Genomic DNA, 18,374 nt, shown 5'->3' on the forward strand with positions numbered 1-18,374 from the left:
CTCTCGGAGGCCCGGGTGTGATGTTATGATGTCACGTCCGGCCTAGCAGTTGTAAATACTGCTGTGGACTCGGCTGGAAAGGCTGAAATTGTTTTTTCTTTTTTTTTTCTTTATCTCAGTCTTTCCAGCCTAGAGGAGAGATGCGGGGTCTTATAGACCCCACATCTCTCCAGAAAGAGGACCTGTCATGCCCTATTCCTATTACAATACAAAAAGAGGAAAAATGGTCCCGATGGGGTTTTAACGAGGCATATACATACATAGGAGTAACAGACAATAAAGAATATTTTAAATAAAAATGTAAATATTTATTAAACCTTTAAAAAGACAAGGAAAGAGGCTGAGTAAACCAAATACTCACAACCTCAAAAAATTCAACTCCTTTCAAATGACAATAGATATATTGATATACTACTGTATATTTATTCAAAAATATATTTGGATATGTATTGATTTGATTTATTGATATTACATGATCTCTCATAAATAGATAACTCTGTGCTATCCTTTCCCCTGATGAAGAAATCATTATAGGATTTCGAAACATGTTGGGACTACCTGGTTCGAATCACTATTCAACAGGCTAATACCGTGCCGTTTAGTCGATTTGGTAACCTTGTTGCATTTCTATGAGGTTTTGAGTATTGTTTGGTTTACTCAGCCTCTTTCCTTGTCTTTTTATATGTTTAATAAATATTTACATTTTTATATAAAATATTCTTTGTCTGTTACTCCTATGTATGTATGTGCCTCGTTAAGAGCCGGTTCACATACAGGCGACCCGACTTGCCGGGGCGACCTGTGAAGTCGCGGTGCACAGCACACACCGCGACCTCGGAGCGACATGCACGGACTTCATATCATTGAAGTCAATGCAGGTCGCTCCGAGGTCGCCCCAAAGTAGTACAGGACCCTTTTTCTAAGTCGGAGCGACTTGTGTCGCTCCTATTAGAATGGATCCTGTGCTAATCTATGGCAGGCGACCCACGGCGACTTGTCAGGCGACCAAGTCGCCTGACAAGTCGCCCCAGTGTGAACCGGCTCTAAAACCCCATCGCGACCATTTTTTCTCCTTTTGTACCCTAATTCTTTGGGGGATGGCATGACGCATATCAATTTGTCAATATCACCCTAACCCATACCTGTTTCCTGTATTACTATTCCTATTACAAGGGATGTTTACATTCCTTGTATTAAGAATAAAAGTGATCCAAACATTTTTTTTAAGGGAAAGTGTAAAAATATTTTAAAAAGAAAATCAAATAAACAATAAAAATTTTTTTAAAGCGCCCCCGTCTCCACATGCTTGCACGCAGAAGCGAACGCATACCTTTGTCGCGTCCACATATGTTAAAGGCGTTCCAACCACACGTGAGGTATCGTCGCGAACGTAATCCTGGCCATACACTAGCTGAAAATCATTCGTAAATCTGTCATTTGGTCCGTTCATTCGTTTTTCGTCCAGTTAATGGGCAAGAATAGAAAACCGGTTTTAACTTTTCAGAGCTGAAAAATCAAAGGAACGTTTGGAAAATTCTGCCAAACGAAAGATAAATTGAAAGGTTAATGTATTTCTCGCCCGAACTGTTTGCACTAGATGTATGTGACAAAATGAACAAAAAACAGATTAATTTATGTCCATTGAACGATTTATCAATCAAAATTTGGTCATTACATGATGGCACGATCGTTTGCTCTCACGGCCGAGTGTTTGTTTTTGGAAAATTCGTTTGAACGATTTTTTCGTATAGTGTATGGCCAGCATTAGAGCGAGAACAATAATTCTAGTCCAAGACTTTCTCTGTAACTCTAAACTGGTAACCTGTAAACATTTTTAAAGAGTCGCCTATGGAGATTTTTAAGTACCGAAGTTTGGCGCCATTCCGCGAGTTTGTGTAGTTTGAAAGCGTTGGGTATCTATTTACATCATCTTTTACATTATACAAAAAAAATGGGCTAACTTTTGTGTGCTTTTTTTTTTTATTCATGAAACCATTTTCTTACCAAAATAAAACGCGTTTGTAAAATTGCTGTGCAAGTACTGTGTGACATAAAAAGTTGCAACAACTGCTATTTTATTTACTAGGGTCTGTGTTAAAAAAACATATATAATGTTTTAGGGATCAGCAAATATAATTTTTTCAGTGCCGATACCCGTACCAATTTTGCAGCCACCCTTCAGGCCGATAACCGATATTAGGTGCTGATATTCTGTACATTTAACGTTTTTTGTTTTTTTCTTTTTTCACATTGTCCTTTATTTTTTTTTTTTTTTTGATCACTTTTATTGCTGTCACAAGGAATGTAAACCTCCCTTGTGACAGTAATAGGCAGTGACAGGACCCCAAACCCCTCCTCTGCACTTAAAAGCATTCAAAACCCCAAGTTTGGCTGTTTTGAATGCTCTCTTTTTAAGGCTCCAGTAACCGGAAGTGATGTCATGACCGATTCTGGGTTACTACTTCGGAGACCCGATCAGAGGCGATTCTGGCTTTGTTTGGGTCTTCAGCCAACCGGCGGACGTGCTGGCTGGTCGCTTGGGCCTACCTGTGGGACGGAAGACCTGGGCGTAGCGGTGGGAGGGGGGGAGGGGACGTCCCCTCCCACTGCTTGTAATAACAGCAGAGTGGCGGATTAGCTGCATCAGTTGTTGTTTATTACAAGAAATCCGACCATCGGCTCTATAAAAACGGTACCGGGGTGAAGCCTATAACTGCAGGAATCACTCCGGTACAACCTCCTGAAGCAATATTGGCCATATCAGCAAGTTTGTGACCGATACTTCAAAAAAAAGTGAATATCGGCCCCCGATAATCGACCCAACCGATAATCGGTCGATCCCTAAAATGTTTGGCGGGTCTGAGGAATTTTCTAGCAAACAAATGATGATTTTTTACATGTAGGAGAGGAGTGCCAGAATGGGCCCGGTATGGAAGTGGTTAAAGAGTCAAGTGACAAGTGGTTGTAAACACTCGCATATACCCAGTGAATTGATTGGCCTCAGGTGATACACAGAGATTAAACAAATCCTCCCACATAAGTTGTATCTGTTTCTCTGCAGTCTTCTCTCCTCTACAGCTGTTCAAAGTGCTGAAAGTATAAAGCTCGTCTGAGAGTTCAGAAAATAGGGAGCGGAGAGCTGAAATTACACACTGCAGAGCTCATTGAGGAGAGCTCTGAGAGCTGATTGGACGGAAGATACACACCTGCCTTCACACAGCACACAGGAACAAGCTGTGTGCTGGAGGTCCCTCCCATGTCACCTTTTTTTCTCTTGGTGTCAGGAAAACATGTCAGAAGTGACTCATGCTGATAGCAGAGGAAGGAGGCAGCAGACCAAAATGACACTCAGTGCTCTGGATAGAGATAAGTACACACTATAGAGGGATATGCTTTGTTCATATTTCACATCTGAGGTTTACAACCACTTTAATAATTGGAGTCTTGTTTGTTGACCTGCTTAATGTCTTTTTGGTGTTTTAAAGAAGAAATTCAGATAAAGATATTTTTACATAGTTAGATTGCTCTGGCCTGGACCAGTGCAACTATGTATATACCATAACTGTGATATCCCAAACCCAGCGATCTCCACTTGCTTCCGTGTCCCAGGCCAAGCGGCTGCCCTGCTGCATTTTGAATGCAGGAGGTCGGCCACTTGGCATGGGTACCACTTGAAAAGCACCAATGTACGGTTAAAATGTGATAATTTTCACAAATGCATCTGATTGTGTTTTTTTCTGGTTTCTCTGCAGCTGTTCCTGATCCTCCTGCGAGCTCTGCAGCTTCTGAGCCGATTGGTGTTGTCGCTGCAGCCCATCCCTCTGAAGGAGCCACCTGCCAAAGTAAGATCGGCTCTGTGTCCCTCAAATTCTAATGATTTCCCGTTTTACTTATTGCTCTATCCATATTTGGATATATTGAAGCATAAAATGACAGTTATATATAACTTTTTTTTTGTTTTACAGAATTAGTTCACTTTTAACCACTTTACGACCACCCGCCGCAGTTATACTATGGCAGGCAGCCACTCCTGTGCAAACCACCGTAGGTATATGTCGGTCGCACGCAGGCAGCTAGGGGGCGAGCGCGTGCCGCCCCCGCTCGTCTGCGGGAAAGCCGGTGCACGGGGCAGGCGGCTCCATTTGCCGCCTGACACCCGCGATCGCTCCCCGTTGAGAGAGACGAACGGTCAGCTGTTGTAAACACAGCCAACTGTTCGTCTCCCTGGAATGATCACAGAGCTCCTGTGATCCTTCTATATAGGATCACAGGTCTCTATGATCATTTCACATGTCACGCCCCTCCACATTTAGAATCACTCCCCTAGGCTCACATTTAACCCCTTCCCTGCCAGTGTCATTATTACAGTAACAGTACATATTTATAGCACTGATTACTGTAGTAATGTCACTGGTCCCCCCCAAAAGTGTCAAAAATGTCAGTTAGGGGTCCGATCTGTCCGCTGCAATGTCAAAGTCCCGCTAAATATCGCTGATCGCCGCCATTACTAGTAAAAAATAAAAAGTAAAAATGACATAAATCTTTCCCGTAGTTTGTAGACGCGATAACGTTTGCACCAAACCAATCAAAATACGTCATTTGACGGCCTCCCATGATTGCAACCGGTGCTGGGCGCGGGCGGCGCGCTCTGTGTTCGCAGTGTCCTCAAGACACTGCCGATCACAGATTGAGGTAAGAAACCAATCAGCGGCTCTTTACTATGTGATCAACTGTTGTCCAATCACAGCTCATCACGATGTCAACAGAAGCCGGTTACCGGCTCTCTTTAACGCTCCTTCTCAGACAGGAGAAATTAGACTATAATTGGCTTCTGCAAAAGTGCTGCCAATCTGTGTCCACCACTGCTACCAATTAGTGCCCACTGCTGCTGCCACTCAGTGCCCACCAGTGCCTCCTCATCAATGTCACCTATCAGTGCCACGTAACAGTGCCTATCAGTGGTGCCTACCAGTGCCCATCAGTGCCACATATCAGTCCATCAGTGCCCACCAGTGCCGCTTCATCAGTGCCGCCTATATCTGCCCATCAATGCCCAGTAGTGCCACCTCATCAGTGCCCATTAGAGCAGTCTATCAGTGCCCATCAGTGAAGGATTAAAATGGCCTGTTTGCAAAATTTGATAACAAACTATGAAAAAGTTTTTTTTTTCTTCAAAATTTTCAGTGTTTGTTTATTTAGCAAAAAAATATAAAACCCAGTGGTGATTAAATACCACCAAAAGAAAGCTCTATTTGTGTGGACAAAATTTTAAAAATTTCATATGGGTACAGTGTTGCATGGCCACGCAATTATCATTCAAATGGGGACTGGACTGAAAGCTGAAAATTGGCCTTGGCAGAAAGGGGGTGAAAGTGGCCAGTAGGCAAATGGTTAATTGCCATACAAATATATATTTGAAATTAAATCTTTATTATTCTTTGGCAATAAGTTGTGGGCGGATTTCTGCCAGTCACAGGCTGTGTCACGCCCCTCCAGCCTGTGTGTTAGTATAAGAGGGAGGTAAAGCCTCCATCAATCTACATATAATTTTCCCCATTGTGTTTAGCTAGATCAGGGATCTCCAAACTACGGCCCTCCAGCTGTTGCAGAACTACACATCCCATGAGGCATTGTAAAACTCTGACATTCACAGACATGACTAGACATGATGGGAATTGTAGTTCCTGAACAACTGGAGGGCCATAGTTTGGAGACCACTGAGCTAGATAGTGGGCATGGAGGAGGAGGGATGGAGTGGGCTGTCATTTACCACTGTGTATATGCCCACATGTGTACGCTATAGTTACGTGGGCTGCTCAGATGTGATAGGGAGGAAATGCTCAGCATAGAAACTCACTAAGAACTGAGCATGTGCAGAGCTGCCAACACTGCTCTGCAGAATTCCTATCTGAATTGGGGGCATGGACAGAAGGGGGAGATAGAGAGCAGCAGGATCAACCAGGTTTTTTTGAAGAATACAAAAAAACGAATATCCTTGTATAAGCAACATATAAAACAGCATTTATTGATCGTTTTTCATGATGTGGGTATAATGAACTGATATCAGCAGGCACAGAACATCCTCCCAGTAGATATCCGTAATTAATCGTATTCCAAATGCTGTTTATCCCCTGTGAACATGGTTCTCTAATTTCCCAGCATTTGACCCTCACAGCACCGTGTTGTCATAGTTCAGCCTTGATGGTCATTTCACCATCAAACAAACATGGCGGCAGCAAGCCATGTGCTCACATCTGTAGGGGATGTGCATTATTGTAATAATAATTTGGCCTTCTAGTATAGTTTTGGTAACATTGGAATCAGACTTTGGCTCAGTTTTCTAAAATGGATTTGTGCTCCTCTCCAGGAGAAACGTCCTTCTACAGGGAGGTCAGCCTCTAAAACAACAAAGAAATCCCACAAACCCAGGAGGCCTTCTAAATCAAAAGCGAAGCCCAAAATAAAGAAGAAGCTGAAACAAGAGGAGCCGGTTTTTGGGGAGGACGATGAGGATGAGACTCCAATGGCAGCAGAAAAATCTGTGAAAGGGGCAAAAAAATCAAAGAAGAAGTCTAAAAAGGCCCAAGCCGAGAGTGATGAGGAGGCCAAGCCAAGAACCGGCCCCAAAAACAAGCTTCGGAGAAAAGCAGCCTCTAAAATTTCTTACAAGGAAGAAAGTGAGAGCGGGACGGGCGGCAGCGGTTCTGAATATGCCTGCAGTGAGAGCGAGGACAGCGAGGAGAGCGAGGAGAGCGATTCCTCTGACTCGGACGAGCCTGTTGTGTGGAAAGTTGCAAGTCCCTTAAATCAGAGCAAGACGAACTCTTCAATAGTACCATCAAAGAGTCCGGGACAGCCCAAAGCGAAAAGTTCCCCTAAGAGTGACGATGCCCAGCCGACAAGAAGAGGCAAGGTCATCTCATCAGATGAGGATGAGGAGATACCACCGGTCCCCAGAGGCAGCGATCAGTGGTTGGAAGTCTACCTGGAGAAGGAGGAGAAGTGGATCTGTGTGGATTGCCTCCATGGGACGGTGAACAAGCCTTCAACATGCTTCAAGGCTGCCACCAAGCCCGTCACCTACATTGTGGGGATCGATACCTCAGGCCACATTAACGACGTGACGCGTAGATATGATCCGGAGTGGATGACCAATACCCGCAAACGCCGCGTCGATCCGGAGTGGTGGGAAGAGACGCTGATGCCTTTTAGAAATCGTGACATGAATCAGGAAGATCGAGAAGAAGCCGAGGTGAGAACTATATTTCTTCTATCCTTTTTAGTAGCATTTTCATGATTGCAGAAGACAGAGTGACTGTGATAACCATACTGTATGTGTGGGAGCACAGAGTGCATTTCCCTCACTGAAACTTTAAAGTGGTTGTAACACTCAGACATGAAATCTGACTAAAGCATATCCCTCTATACCAGGGGTGGGGAACCTTTTTTCTGCCAAGGGCCATTTGGATTTTTGTAACATCATTCAGGGGCCGTACAAAATGTATGCATAAATGTAATAGGCATTGCTTTGCGGAAAAAACGCTGTAAAAAATTGCGTGACTTTGAGGTCACAAAAGTGTGAAAGGGGCCTTCAGTAATCAAGGTATAGTGTGCCCCCTTCAATGCAGAGTGACCACAGCGCGCGCCCTTTCAATGCAGAGTGACCACAGCGTGCGCCCTTTCAATGCAGAGTGACCACAGCGTGCGCCCTTTCAATGCAGAGTGACCACAGCGTGCGCCCTTTCAATGCAGAGTGACCACAGCGTGCGCCCTTTCAATGCAGAGTGACCACAGCGTGCCCCCTTTCAATGCAGAGTGACCACAGCGTGCCCCCTTTCAATGCAGAGTGACCACAGCGTGCCCCCTTTCAATGCAGAGAGACCACAGCGTGCCCCCTTTCAATGCAGAGAGACCACAGCGTGCCCCCTTTCAATGCAGAGAGACCACAGCGTGCCCCCTTTCAATGCAGAGTGACCACAGCGTGCCCCCTTTCAATGCAGAGTGACCACAGCGTGCCCCCTTTCAATGCAGAGTGACCACAGCGTGCCCCCTTTCAATGCAGAGTGACCACAGCGTGCCCCCTTTCAATGCAGTCTGACCACAGCGTGCCCCCTTTCAATGCAGTCTGACCACAGCGTGCCCCCTTTCAATGCAGGCTGACCACAGCGTGCCCCCTTTCAATGCAGACTGACCACAGCGTGCCCCCTTTCAATGCAGAGAGACCACAGCGTGCCCCCTTTCAATGCAGAGAGACCACAGCGTGCCCCCTTTTAATTCAGACTGACCACAGCGTGCCCAATTTTAATGCAGACTGATTGACCACAATGCAGAGTGAACAGCGTGCCAAGCCCCAGTGCACTTGACTTACCTGTTGTAGCGGCGGCTTCCTCTCTTCAGTCCCTGCGTCTCTTCGAGTCCTCCCGCGTCCCGCCTCCTCCTCGGCCAATGGCATTGGCCAAGGAGGAGGAGGATCTGTGAGACAGTAGCGAATTTTCATTCGCTAGTGTCACACAAATGGGCTGGCTCGAGGCGCACTGCTCTGCGCCTCGGGTCCACCCTTTTCGGAGATTCAGTGTCAGAACAGAGCCATCGGCTCCTTCTGACACAGCGGCACGGGGGGGGGGGGGGGATTCAGACAGAACGATCCTGATTTGGAAAGGTACCCGTCCCCACTTCCAGAAGATGTGGCAACAGCAAGCTCCCTCGGAAGTTCGGGCCCCCTCCTCCTTCCTGGGCCATTCGCAAAGCACAGCGCGCTTTGGGCATGCACAGTAGGGAGCCGGCTGTGATGCTTTGCGGCTTCAATGCCGATTTCCCTAACATCGAATGGTGACGGCAGCATCCCAGAGCTGATTAAAAAATCTGCTGGGGTGCCGACATTGTGGGATCCCTTGACAGCTAAGTGTCCTAATATTACATTTTAATTTTTCGGTGGGGGGGGCTGGAGCTCCGCTTTGATTCAAGACTTTAAAAACTCTAGCTGGAAAATGTGTTACTGAATGAAGGCAACCTTAAATATCTGTGATGACTCTGTAAATCTCTGATGTTGTACCTGCAGTTTGAAGCTAAATTACTGGATAAACCACTGCCAACCTCCATCACAGAATACAAGAATCATCCGCTCTATGCCTTGAAGAGACATCTATTGAAATACGAGGCTATCTACCCAGAATCTGCTGTCATCCTGGGCTACTGCCGAGGGGAAGCCGTCTATTCCAGGTAAAGAACATGACAAAAATAGTCAATGTAGAGACTATCTACAGCGCTTGCTCATTTTACTAGGGCAATAAATAGATAAAAAGATATAGATAAATTCATCTAGGAAATGAGTATAAATATTCTAGTGCAATCAATGAAGAATAAGTAATAAATAAATTAATACATTATTATGGCAATGAAGAACTGTATATATAAATATGATTCAAATGTGTATCTTATGAAGATGGTCCTGGGACCAACCCTGTTCAATTTATTCATAAACAGCATTGAGGTCGGGATCATTAGTTCATTATCAGTTTTTGCAGACGACACAAAATTGGGCAGGGCAATAACTGCACAGCATGAAGCAGATATCCTACAGAATGACCTGGACAAAATAACGGAGTGGGCAACGACATGGCAAATGAGGTTTAATGTGGAGAAGTGTAAGGTATTGCACTTGCACAATACACTTTAGGGGGGAACCTTTGGGGGAATCAAAAATGGAGAAAGATCTGGGAGTCCTGGTAGAGGATAGACTAGGCAATAGTATGCAATGTCAAGCGGCAGCTGCCAAAGCCAGCAGAATATTAGCATGCATAAAGAAAGGGATGTATTCCGGAGATAAGACTATAATCCTTCCACTTTATAAAACTCTGGTCCGACCGCATCTGGAGTATTCTGTCCAGTTCTGGTCGCCAGTCCTCAGAAGGGATGTGTTGGAGCTGGAGAGAGTCCAGAGAAGGGCAACTAAACTAATTAGAGGATTGGAGGACCTTAATTATGAAGAGCATCAGCAATTGCTCGATTTATTCTCCCTGGAGAAGAGACGCCTGAGAGGGGACATGATAGCAATTTAAAAATATCTCAATGGGGATCTCAGCTTAGAAAAAAAGCTGTTCAGTCGAAGGGATTGCATGAGGACTCGAGGGCATACATTGCGATTAGAGGAGAAGCGTTTTAACCTCAGGCAACGTGGGGGGTTCTTTACTGTTAGGGCTACAAGATTGTGGAATTCTCTACCACAAGAGGTGGTTTCTGCGGGAAGTATGGTGGCTTACAAAATACTCTTAGACGTACATCTCAAGGATCAGAATATTCAGGGGTATGAGAGATGATTACGGCCACACACACCTACACATGTTGAACTGGATGGACTATTGTCTTTATTCAACCTCACCTACTATGTAACTATGATGGTGACAAATCAAAAAAATCAATAAATAAGCAATAGTGCAAATTAATGTGCAATCATAGAAAGTCCATAAAAATGACAAATTAGTCCAAGGAATCTCCTGGATCTAAATCAAAGTGCAGGTGCTTTTGTACTCAATTATCCAATGTTCGTGACTTTTGGTGGCATGGGTTCCTTTTCCAGTGAGTAAAAATGGATCACTTACCAGAGGTAGTGGGTCTTATATGCTGTATAGCACTAAGACCAATCACGCTTGTAGGCCTTCCAGGCCAAAAACCGGGTTCCCCTGTGTCGCTCCTAATATGGGGTGAAGGCTAGATTCCTCCTCACCTTGTTCCACTCCTCAGGGTTAGGGGCCAGGGTTATGCAAGAAAGGAAATGCTCCAATAGTGTATTAGGTTTAAAAGTTTATTTCCCACATAAGGGTAAAATCGCATCAAAGTAGGCTCAAATGACAGGCAACCGCTGACATGCAGAGTGGCGAGCGGTGTGTTCCGGCTTGTGTTACAAAATTTGCGGTTGCGTCACGCCGTGCGTTCCAATTATGACGCGTTTCATCACTTCCTGTGATGTTATCAAAGGTAGCGACGCGTTTCGTCACTTCCTGTGACGTTATCAAAGGTAGGTGACCTTTGATAACGTCACAGAAAGTGACGAAACACGTCAGTTTGGAATGCACGGCGTGACGCAACCGCGCATTTTGGAACGCAAGCCAGAACACACCGCTCGCCACTGTCAGCGGTTGTCTGTCATTTGAGCCTACTTTGATGTGATTTTACCTTATGTGGGAAAAACTTTTAAACTTTTAATACACTATTGGAGCATTTCCTTTCTTGCATAACCCTGGCCCCTAACCCTGAGGAGTGGAACAAGGTGAGGAGGAATCTAGCCTTCACCCCATATTAGGAGCGACACAGGGGAACCCACTTTTTGGCCTGGAAGGCCTACAGGCGTGATTGGTCTTAGTGCTATACAGCATATAAGACCCACTACCTCTGGTAAGTGATCCACATCCACTTTTACCAAACTCACTGGAAAAAGAACCCACGCCACCAAAAGTCACGAATATTGGATAATTGAGCACAAAACCACCTGCACTTTGATTTAGATCTGGAAGATTCCTTGGACTAATTTATTGTAATTTTTATGGACTTTCTATGGTTGCACATTAATTTGCACTATTGCTTATTTATTGATTTTTTTTTTTGATTTGTCATCATAAGATACACATTTGAATCATATTTAAATATACAGTTTTATATTACCATATTAATGTATTCATTTATTTATTACTTATTCTTCATTGATTGCACTAGAATATTTATACTAATTTCCTAGATTAATTTATCTATATCTTTTTATCAATTTTTTTGCACTAGTAAAATTAGCAAGCGCTGTAGATAGTCTCTACATTGACTATTTTTGACACTTTAACCCATTCCTATAGCTGCTGCTTTTATTTATGTTTGAGAACACATATCACACCTAGGCGCAGGGGATACACTTCATTCTTAGTGTTATCTTTTTCTTCACAAAGAACATGACAGCTGATTGCGTTGTACTCCTCAAATCTGATAATGAATAAAAAAAGATTACATCACGGCTTGATACAAAATACTTAAACACATGAAAGATCTTTGTTGCCATAGAGCCACTTGAAACCCGACGCGTTTCGGGTGCGACACCTTTCATCAGGGGTATTTACTGATACTACATATATACCCCTGATGAAAGGTGTGTCGCACCTGAAACGCGTCGGGTTTCAAGTGGCTCTATTGCAACAAAGTTCTTTCATGTGTTTAAGTATTTTTTTTTTTTTATCAAGCCGTGATATAATCTCTTTTACATATATGTTGTTGTATTTGCTGTACATTCACTTTCTGTGACTTCAATGTATATTTTACCAATATGACTAAATAAATATATTTTTTACTATTTGCGGATGTTTGGTTGCCCACATAGTCCCACCCTAGGGGGATTTGTTCTATACTTCATTTTATTCTGGGGAGCCTTCCCTGCCGGCGGAATGCAATGATCAGTGTTGCCAGCTGTAACAATCCAACAGACTGGGTGTACATATAGATGGACTTGTGTACAACCAGCTAGCCCATATATTGTTAAAAATTTGGCTGGTCCCCGCTGCTAAACCGGCCAAATGTTGATCCATGTATGTTCGGCTTAAATGCACCCCAAAGCATCCTGTGTCATCTATTAATTCCAGCTGCATCCCAGTATGCACCGTGACTCCAAGTGAGCCCCTCCATGACCTGTTTCTCCACTCAACCTCCGATACGCCCAGCAGTCACTCCTCTACTAGTAACCTCTACTTCACCTCCTGATCTGCTCCTGCAGTCACCAGGATTATTCTGTGTCCATGGATTCAGGCTCCAGTCCATTGTTGTCAATAATTCAGACTTCCATGGCCCTAGGCATCAAAGTTCCTTCAGATATCTAGGAGCACTCAATGAGATACAGAGATGGCAGGAACGATGTGAGAGAATGCTCGGCTTTATTCAGACAGTAAAGAACATTCTATAGAGAGAGTAGAAGGGGGAAGTCCCTTTCCAGGAGATTATACATAGAATTGATACAAGAATAGCAGTTTACCATTACGTGCTTCAAGTCACGTACTTACATGTGAGTTAATTAAAATAAGGCATAGTTCTAATTGGCATTAGATCAATCTTGTTCCAAGGGTTAAGATAAGGTATAATTAGTTACTTCAAACAGACTTGCTCTAAGGGTCAGTTTGACCACAAAGCGTAATGTCCTGGAAACTTTCAAGGACATTTACTTAGATAGGCTTTTTAATTAAGCTGAGTCTAGGGTTTTAGTAATCAGATGGAGTTGAAAAAACAAAATGGGAGGATAGATTATTCCTTCATTCATGACACCCCAAACTGTTCTCATAAGGTTGGAAGGGGACAATTCTCTATAATGTCTTTGCATGCTGTAATTGTACTCTTCATTGGGGACACCTGGACATCTCGTTTGGAGGGGTGTGCACATTAGTTTGACCATTTAGTGTATTTTCCTCCTTTCTGGAAGCAGTGAGATGAGATGTGTGCAGTGGGTTACCCACAACTGATGGCCATGTAAATCTTGCACAGAGTTGATTGTGATCTATCCTTCAGGTCGTGTGTTCAGACGCTGCACTCCAAAGACACTTGGCTGAAGGAGGCCCGTGTGGTGCGGCTGGGAGAAGTGCCTTACAAGGTAACCAACATCTCCTATGTGCCCATAATTATGTGTGATGATTCAGATACATACACAATTGTAATATTTAAAGCGTAACTCCACTTTTGTTGAGAAAAAAACATTCCCCTCTGGGTGATCTCTGTACATTGCAGGGGTTATAACAACCTTTGTTGAAGATTCCTATCTTTTGTTATTCTGAATAAATCATTGCTTGTTCCTCTGTGCTGAGTGGGTCTAATGGGAGTGGTTTCATAATTATCTGTCAGCTGTGACAGCTGCAGGACTCTAATGAGGAAAGCTGCTGGGCCTGTGTTCTAAAATATTGTCGGACCTATGAAAATTCCGGACCCTCGTCACTTCCGGTGACGCTACGTCATAACCCAGCTGATGCGAGCCTCGGTGCGCATGCGCACAAGGCATTTTCAAGGTCCGATGAAATTCTAAGACTTACGAACAGCTGAGAGGAGGAGGGGCTGAGGTGGGACGCACACATAACTGCGGGATAATGTTACAACACCGCCGCGTCATCGAGCAAGGAACATGTTGCAGAGCTGACTTAGAGGAGGCGGGAAGGAAGTGAATACTCATACTAAATAGTAATGATAAAAAAAATAATAAGAAATACTAAACATTTTTTATAATGACTATTTAGTATGAGTATTCACTTCCTTCCCACCTCCTCCTCCTCTAAGTCAGCTCTGTTGTAACATTTTCCCGCAGCGGTGTGTGCGTCCCACCTCAGCCCCTCCTCCTCTCAGTCAGCTGTTCGTAAGTCTTAGAATTTCATCGGACCTTGAAAATGCCTTGTGCGCATGCGCACCGGGGCTCGCAGCAGCTGGTGGTGACGGAGCGTCCCCGGAAGTGACGAGGGTCCGGAATTTTCACGGGTCCGACTAAATTTTAGAACACCTGCATCCCTTTAGACGTGTTCTTATTAGGGGTATCTCACCAAAAATGACATTTTTGTTGCAGGGGATGCCAGAAATCTGACTTGTATCTTAGTGGAGACTTCTGGGAAAATTGGTGAGCCAATTACACAAGCAGGAAATGATGTTTCTGGGGGTGTGGTCAGTAAACATTCTGTGTACAGAACAGCTCCAGGCGGCCATATTGTATTGCAATTTCAGAAAATTACAGCAGCTGCAGATTGAAAAGGAAAGGTCATTTTTAACGCCATAAAAGATATTTTTCACCAATTCATGTGCTGACCAAATATACACTTCAGTACTGGCCGGTAGATAGTCTTAGAAAATAATTCACTTTTCAAATGCCAGGTTGTTGCAGCTCTCCTTGATTCCATTGGGTGACGGACAAAATATCTGTACAAAAAGGAGACACAAGCGCACAGCCGCTAAATATCGTTTTTATTGGTTAATTAACCACTTTACCACCGGAGGATTTTGCTGTCTTACGTCCAGGCCACTTTTTGCGATTTGGCACTGTGCGACTTTAACTGACAATTGCGCGGTCGTACGACGCCGTACCCAAACGAAATTTACGTCCTTTTTTTCCCACAAACAGAGCTTTCTTTTGGTGGTATTTGATCACCTCTGCGATTTTTACTTTTTGCGATATAAACAAAAAAAGAGCGTAAATTTTGAAAAAATAACAATATTTTTCACATTTTTTTATATGAAATTCCCCCCAAAAAAATGTAAAAATCAAAATTTTTTAAAATTTTTGGCCAATTTGTTTTCTGCTACATATGTTTAGAAAAAAAAAAATCACAATAAGCGTATTTTGATTGGTTTGCACAAAAGTTATTGCGTTTACTAACTAAGGGAAAGATATCTGTCATTTTTGGTGTTTTTTTTTTCGAGTAATGGCGGCGATCTGCAATTTTTTTTTTTTTTTTTTTGCGGGACTGCGACATTGCGGCGGACAGATCGGACCCTTGACTGACATTTTTTACACTTTTGGGGGTACCAGTGACATTACTACAGTAATCAGTGCTATAAATATGCACTGTTACTGTAAAAATTACACTGGCAGGGAAGGGGTTAATTTTATTGGAGAGGGAGGGGTTAATGTATGCCTGGTGCTTACTAACGTGTGTGTGGGGGAGGTGACTGAGTGACACAGGGACAGATCGCATGTTCAGCTATGCTGAACCCTGCAATCTGACCCTGCCTGTCACTTAGGAGATCCGCCCGCTTTGTTTACACAAGCAGGCGGATCTCCACACTCGATTCCCCGACGATCGGGGAAGAGCGGCGGTGATCACCGCCGCTCCTCCCCTGGCCCGACTCCTGCTGTGACTGAAAACAGCGGGAGCCAGCCTCTGGCGGTGCGCGAGCGCCGCCCAGAAGGGGAGGAGTCCAGCAACGTAGTACTACATCGCTGGACGGAATCGAGCCACTTTGCCGCAGTACAGTCAACGTGACTGGTCGGCAAGTGGTTAAATGTAACCATCTTGCTACATTTAGAGACGCCTCTCTTATATTCAGTATGATTATATTATATTATACTCAGTTGTGACATGACACTACATGTATATCAAGACCTCGCTTGTTTATCAAATCAAAACTTATAAAAAAAAAATTATATAAAAAAATAATTTATAAAAAAAATTTGCTTGTCTTGCAAAACCCCCAAGGTTTTACTGCAATAACAAATCGTGTGTCTTCAATCAAAGTCCTTTTAAATCAACAATACATAAAACTACCCCCCAGAAAACAATGTCCATGTGTAAATCAAAAATGCAATATAAAGAGAGATCCGCCGCAGTGCTCTTCAATCACTTAACCACTTGCCGACCGCCGCACGACTATATACTGCGGCAGTCAGCCCCCTACAGGCAAAGTGACGTAGGGGTACGTCGCTCGCCCACGAGCCTGTAGGGGGCGAGCGCGCGCCGCCGGCGGTGCGCTCCCGCCCCCGCTCGTTCCCTGCCTAGCCAGCGCGTGTGACTGGCGGCTCCGATGTCCGCCGGCCACTCGCGATCTCCCTCAGGAGAGGGAGAAGGACAGACGGCTGACGACAGAAGCTATGTGATCCTGCTATATAGGATCCTATGTCTCTGTGATGACTTCACTAGCCACGCCCCCTAACAGTTAGAATCACGCCCCTAGGGACACACTTAACCCCTTGATCAACAATAAAGTTAACCCCTTCCTTGCCAGTGTCATTATTACAGTAACAGTGCATATTTATTGCACTGATTACTGTAGTAATGTCCCTGGTCCCCCCAAAAGTGTCAAAAATGTCAGTTAGGGGTCCGATCTGTCCACCGCATTGTCGCAGTCCCACAAAAAAAATCGCAGATCGCCGCCATTACTAGTTAAAAAAAACAATAAAAAATGACATAAATCTTTCCCGTAGTTAGTAAACGCAATAACTTTTGCCCAAACCAATTAAAATACGCTTATTGCGATTTTTTTTTTTTTTTTACCAAAAATATGTAGCAGAAAACAAATGGCCTAAAATGTTACAAAATTTAGATTTTTACATTTTGTTTTTGAGAATTTCATATAAAAAAAATGTGAAAATATTATTTTTTCAAAATTGTGGCTCTTTTTTTTTTGTTTATAGCGCAAAAAATAAAAATCGCACCAAAAGAAAGCTCTGTTTGTGGGAAAAAAGGACGTCAATTTCATTTTGCTACAGCGTTGCACGACCGCGCAATTGTCCGTTAAAGACATGCGGTACCAAATCGCAAAATAGGGCCTGGTCATTGAGCAGCCAAATCCTCCGGGGCTAAAGTGGTTAATGACACCAAAAGGTGCACACCCCCACCGGGCTGGAAAACCTGCTCACCTCACAGATGAGATCAATCCGTTTTGTATATAAACACTCCTGCAATCTCCCGATCCGGTCTCTCCTGGCATCCGGCTCTGCAAGCTCCTCCTACTGCTCTGCGAATCTCATGCAAGTACAAAGTCAGACTACATAGTGCTCTCCATTGCAACAAAGTTTATTAAAAGTAATAAAAAATAACGATAAAATTCTGGAACAGTCCAATCCACCCATGCACCATGGCAAGTGAGGAAATCCGTCTAATAGGTGCTTGAAAAAGTGAGAACCTCCACCACATGTATAGTGACCAATTGGCCTCTTACCGAATACAGGTGACCAATGCTCTCACAAAGGTCATTAACGCTTTTGCTCAAGGCAGGACGACCAGATTCCCAAAATGATGACAGAAGCTCCTAGATTTCTTAGATCTCCTTCCAAGGATAGGATCTATCATGTAGTGTCCCTCTCAGACATGGAATAGAGACAGGGAAAGACCATGGTGCAGTATGTTCCAAATAAAAGCGTTTATTTAAAATAAAATGCACTCACCACACGTAAAAACATGAGGGACCTTAAGAATAAAATTCAATGATCGCTGGCGGGCGATGCATTCAATCCGGCTTGTGACGTCGACGCTGACAGCTCCGCCTACATGTTTCGCAGGCAACTGCGTCATCAGGGGGGGGGAGGGAGCAGCGTAATAGACGTCTTATAAAGGCCAATAGAAACCGGACGTGCAAGTGGTCAATCGGCACGCCCTCCGAGGTCACACAGGAAGTGAAACCACGTATGGACCGCATTACGACACCGAAAGGGGTTCTCAGACCTTAGAACTAAAGGCTGATGAACCGGAAGTGTGCCTTCGTTCCGGAAACAAAACAAATGATCATCTCCCGGAAAGATGCATCCACCTTCCATGAGAAAGATCATTTAACGAAAACTCATTATACATGGATAAAAAAGGTATATGTCCACAAATGGGAAATATTACCAAAACTATATCAAAAAACATGAATTATTGTAAACAGCCCCATAGACCATCCAAGGA

The 18,374-nt window shown here is 43.9% G+C and overlaps 1 protein-coding gene across 1 annotated transcript in view; it reads left to right on the forward strand.

The window, feature by feature from the left end:
- The window catches only part of XPC (XPC complex subunit, DNA damage recognition and repair factor), a 52,921-nt gene that overhangs the window by 14,519 nt on the left and 20,028 nt on the right, over positions 1 to 18,374 (forward strand). The window contains exons 8-11 of the mRNA XM_082265399.1: positions 3,753 to 3,842; positions 6,368 to 7,252; positions 9,059 to 9,219; positions 13,528 to 13,609. Of these exons, the coding sequence (XP_082121525.1) occupies positions 3,753 to 3,842; positions 6,368 to 7,252; positions 9,059 to 9,219; positions 13,528 to 13,609 (1,218 nt within the window). The remainder of the gene's footprint in view (positions 1 to 3,752; positions 3,843 to 6,367; positions 7,253 to 9,058; positions 9,220 to 13,527; positions 13,610 to 18,374) is intronic.

Source organism: Pelophylax lessonae (assembly GCF_965119305.1).
Source record: "Pelophylax lessonae genome assembly, chromosome: 8".
NCBI lineage: Eukaryota > Metazoa > Chordata > Amphibia > Anura > Ranidae > Pelophylax > Pelophylax lessonae.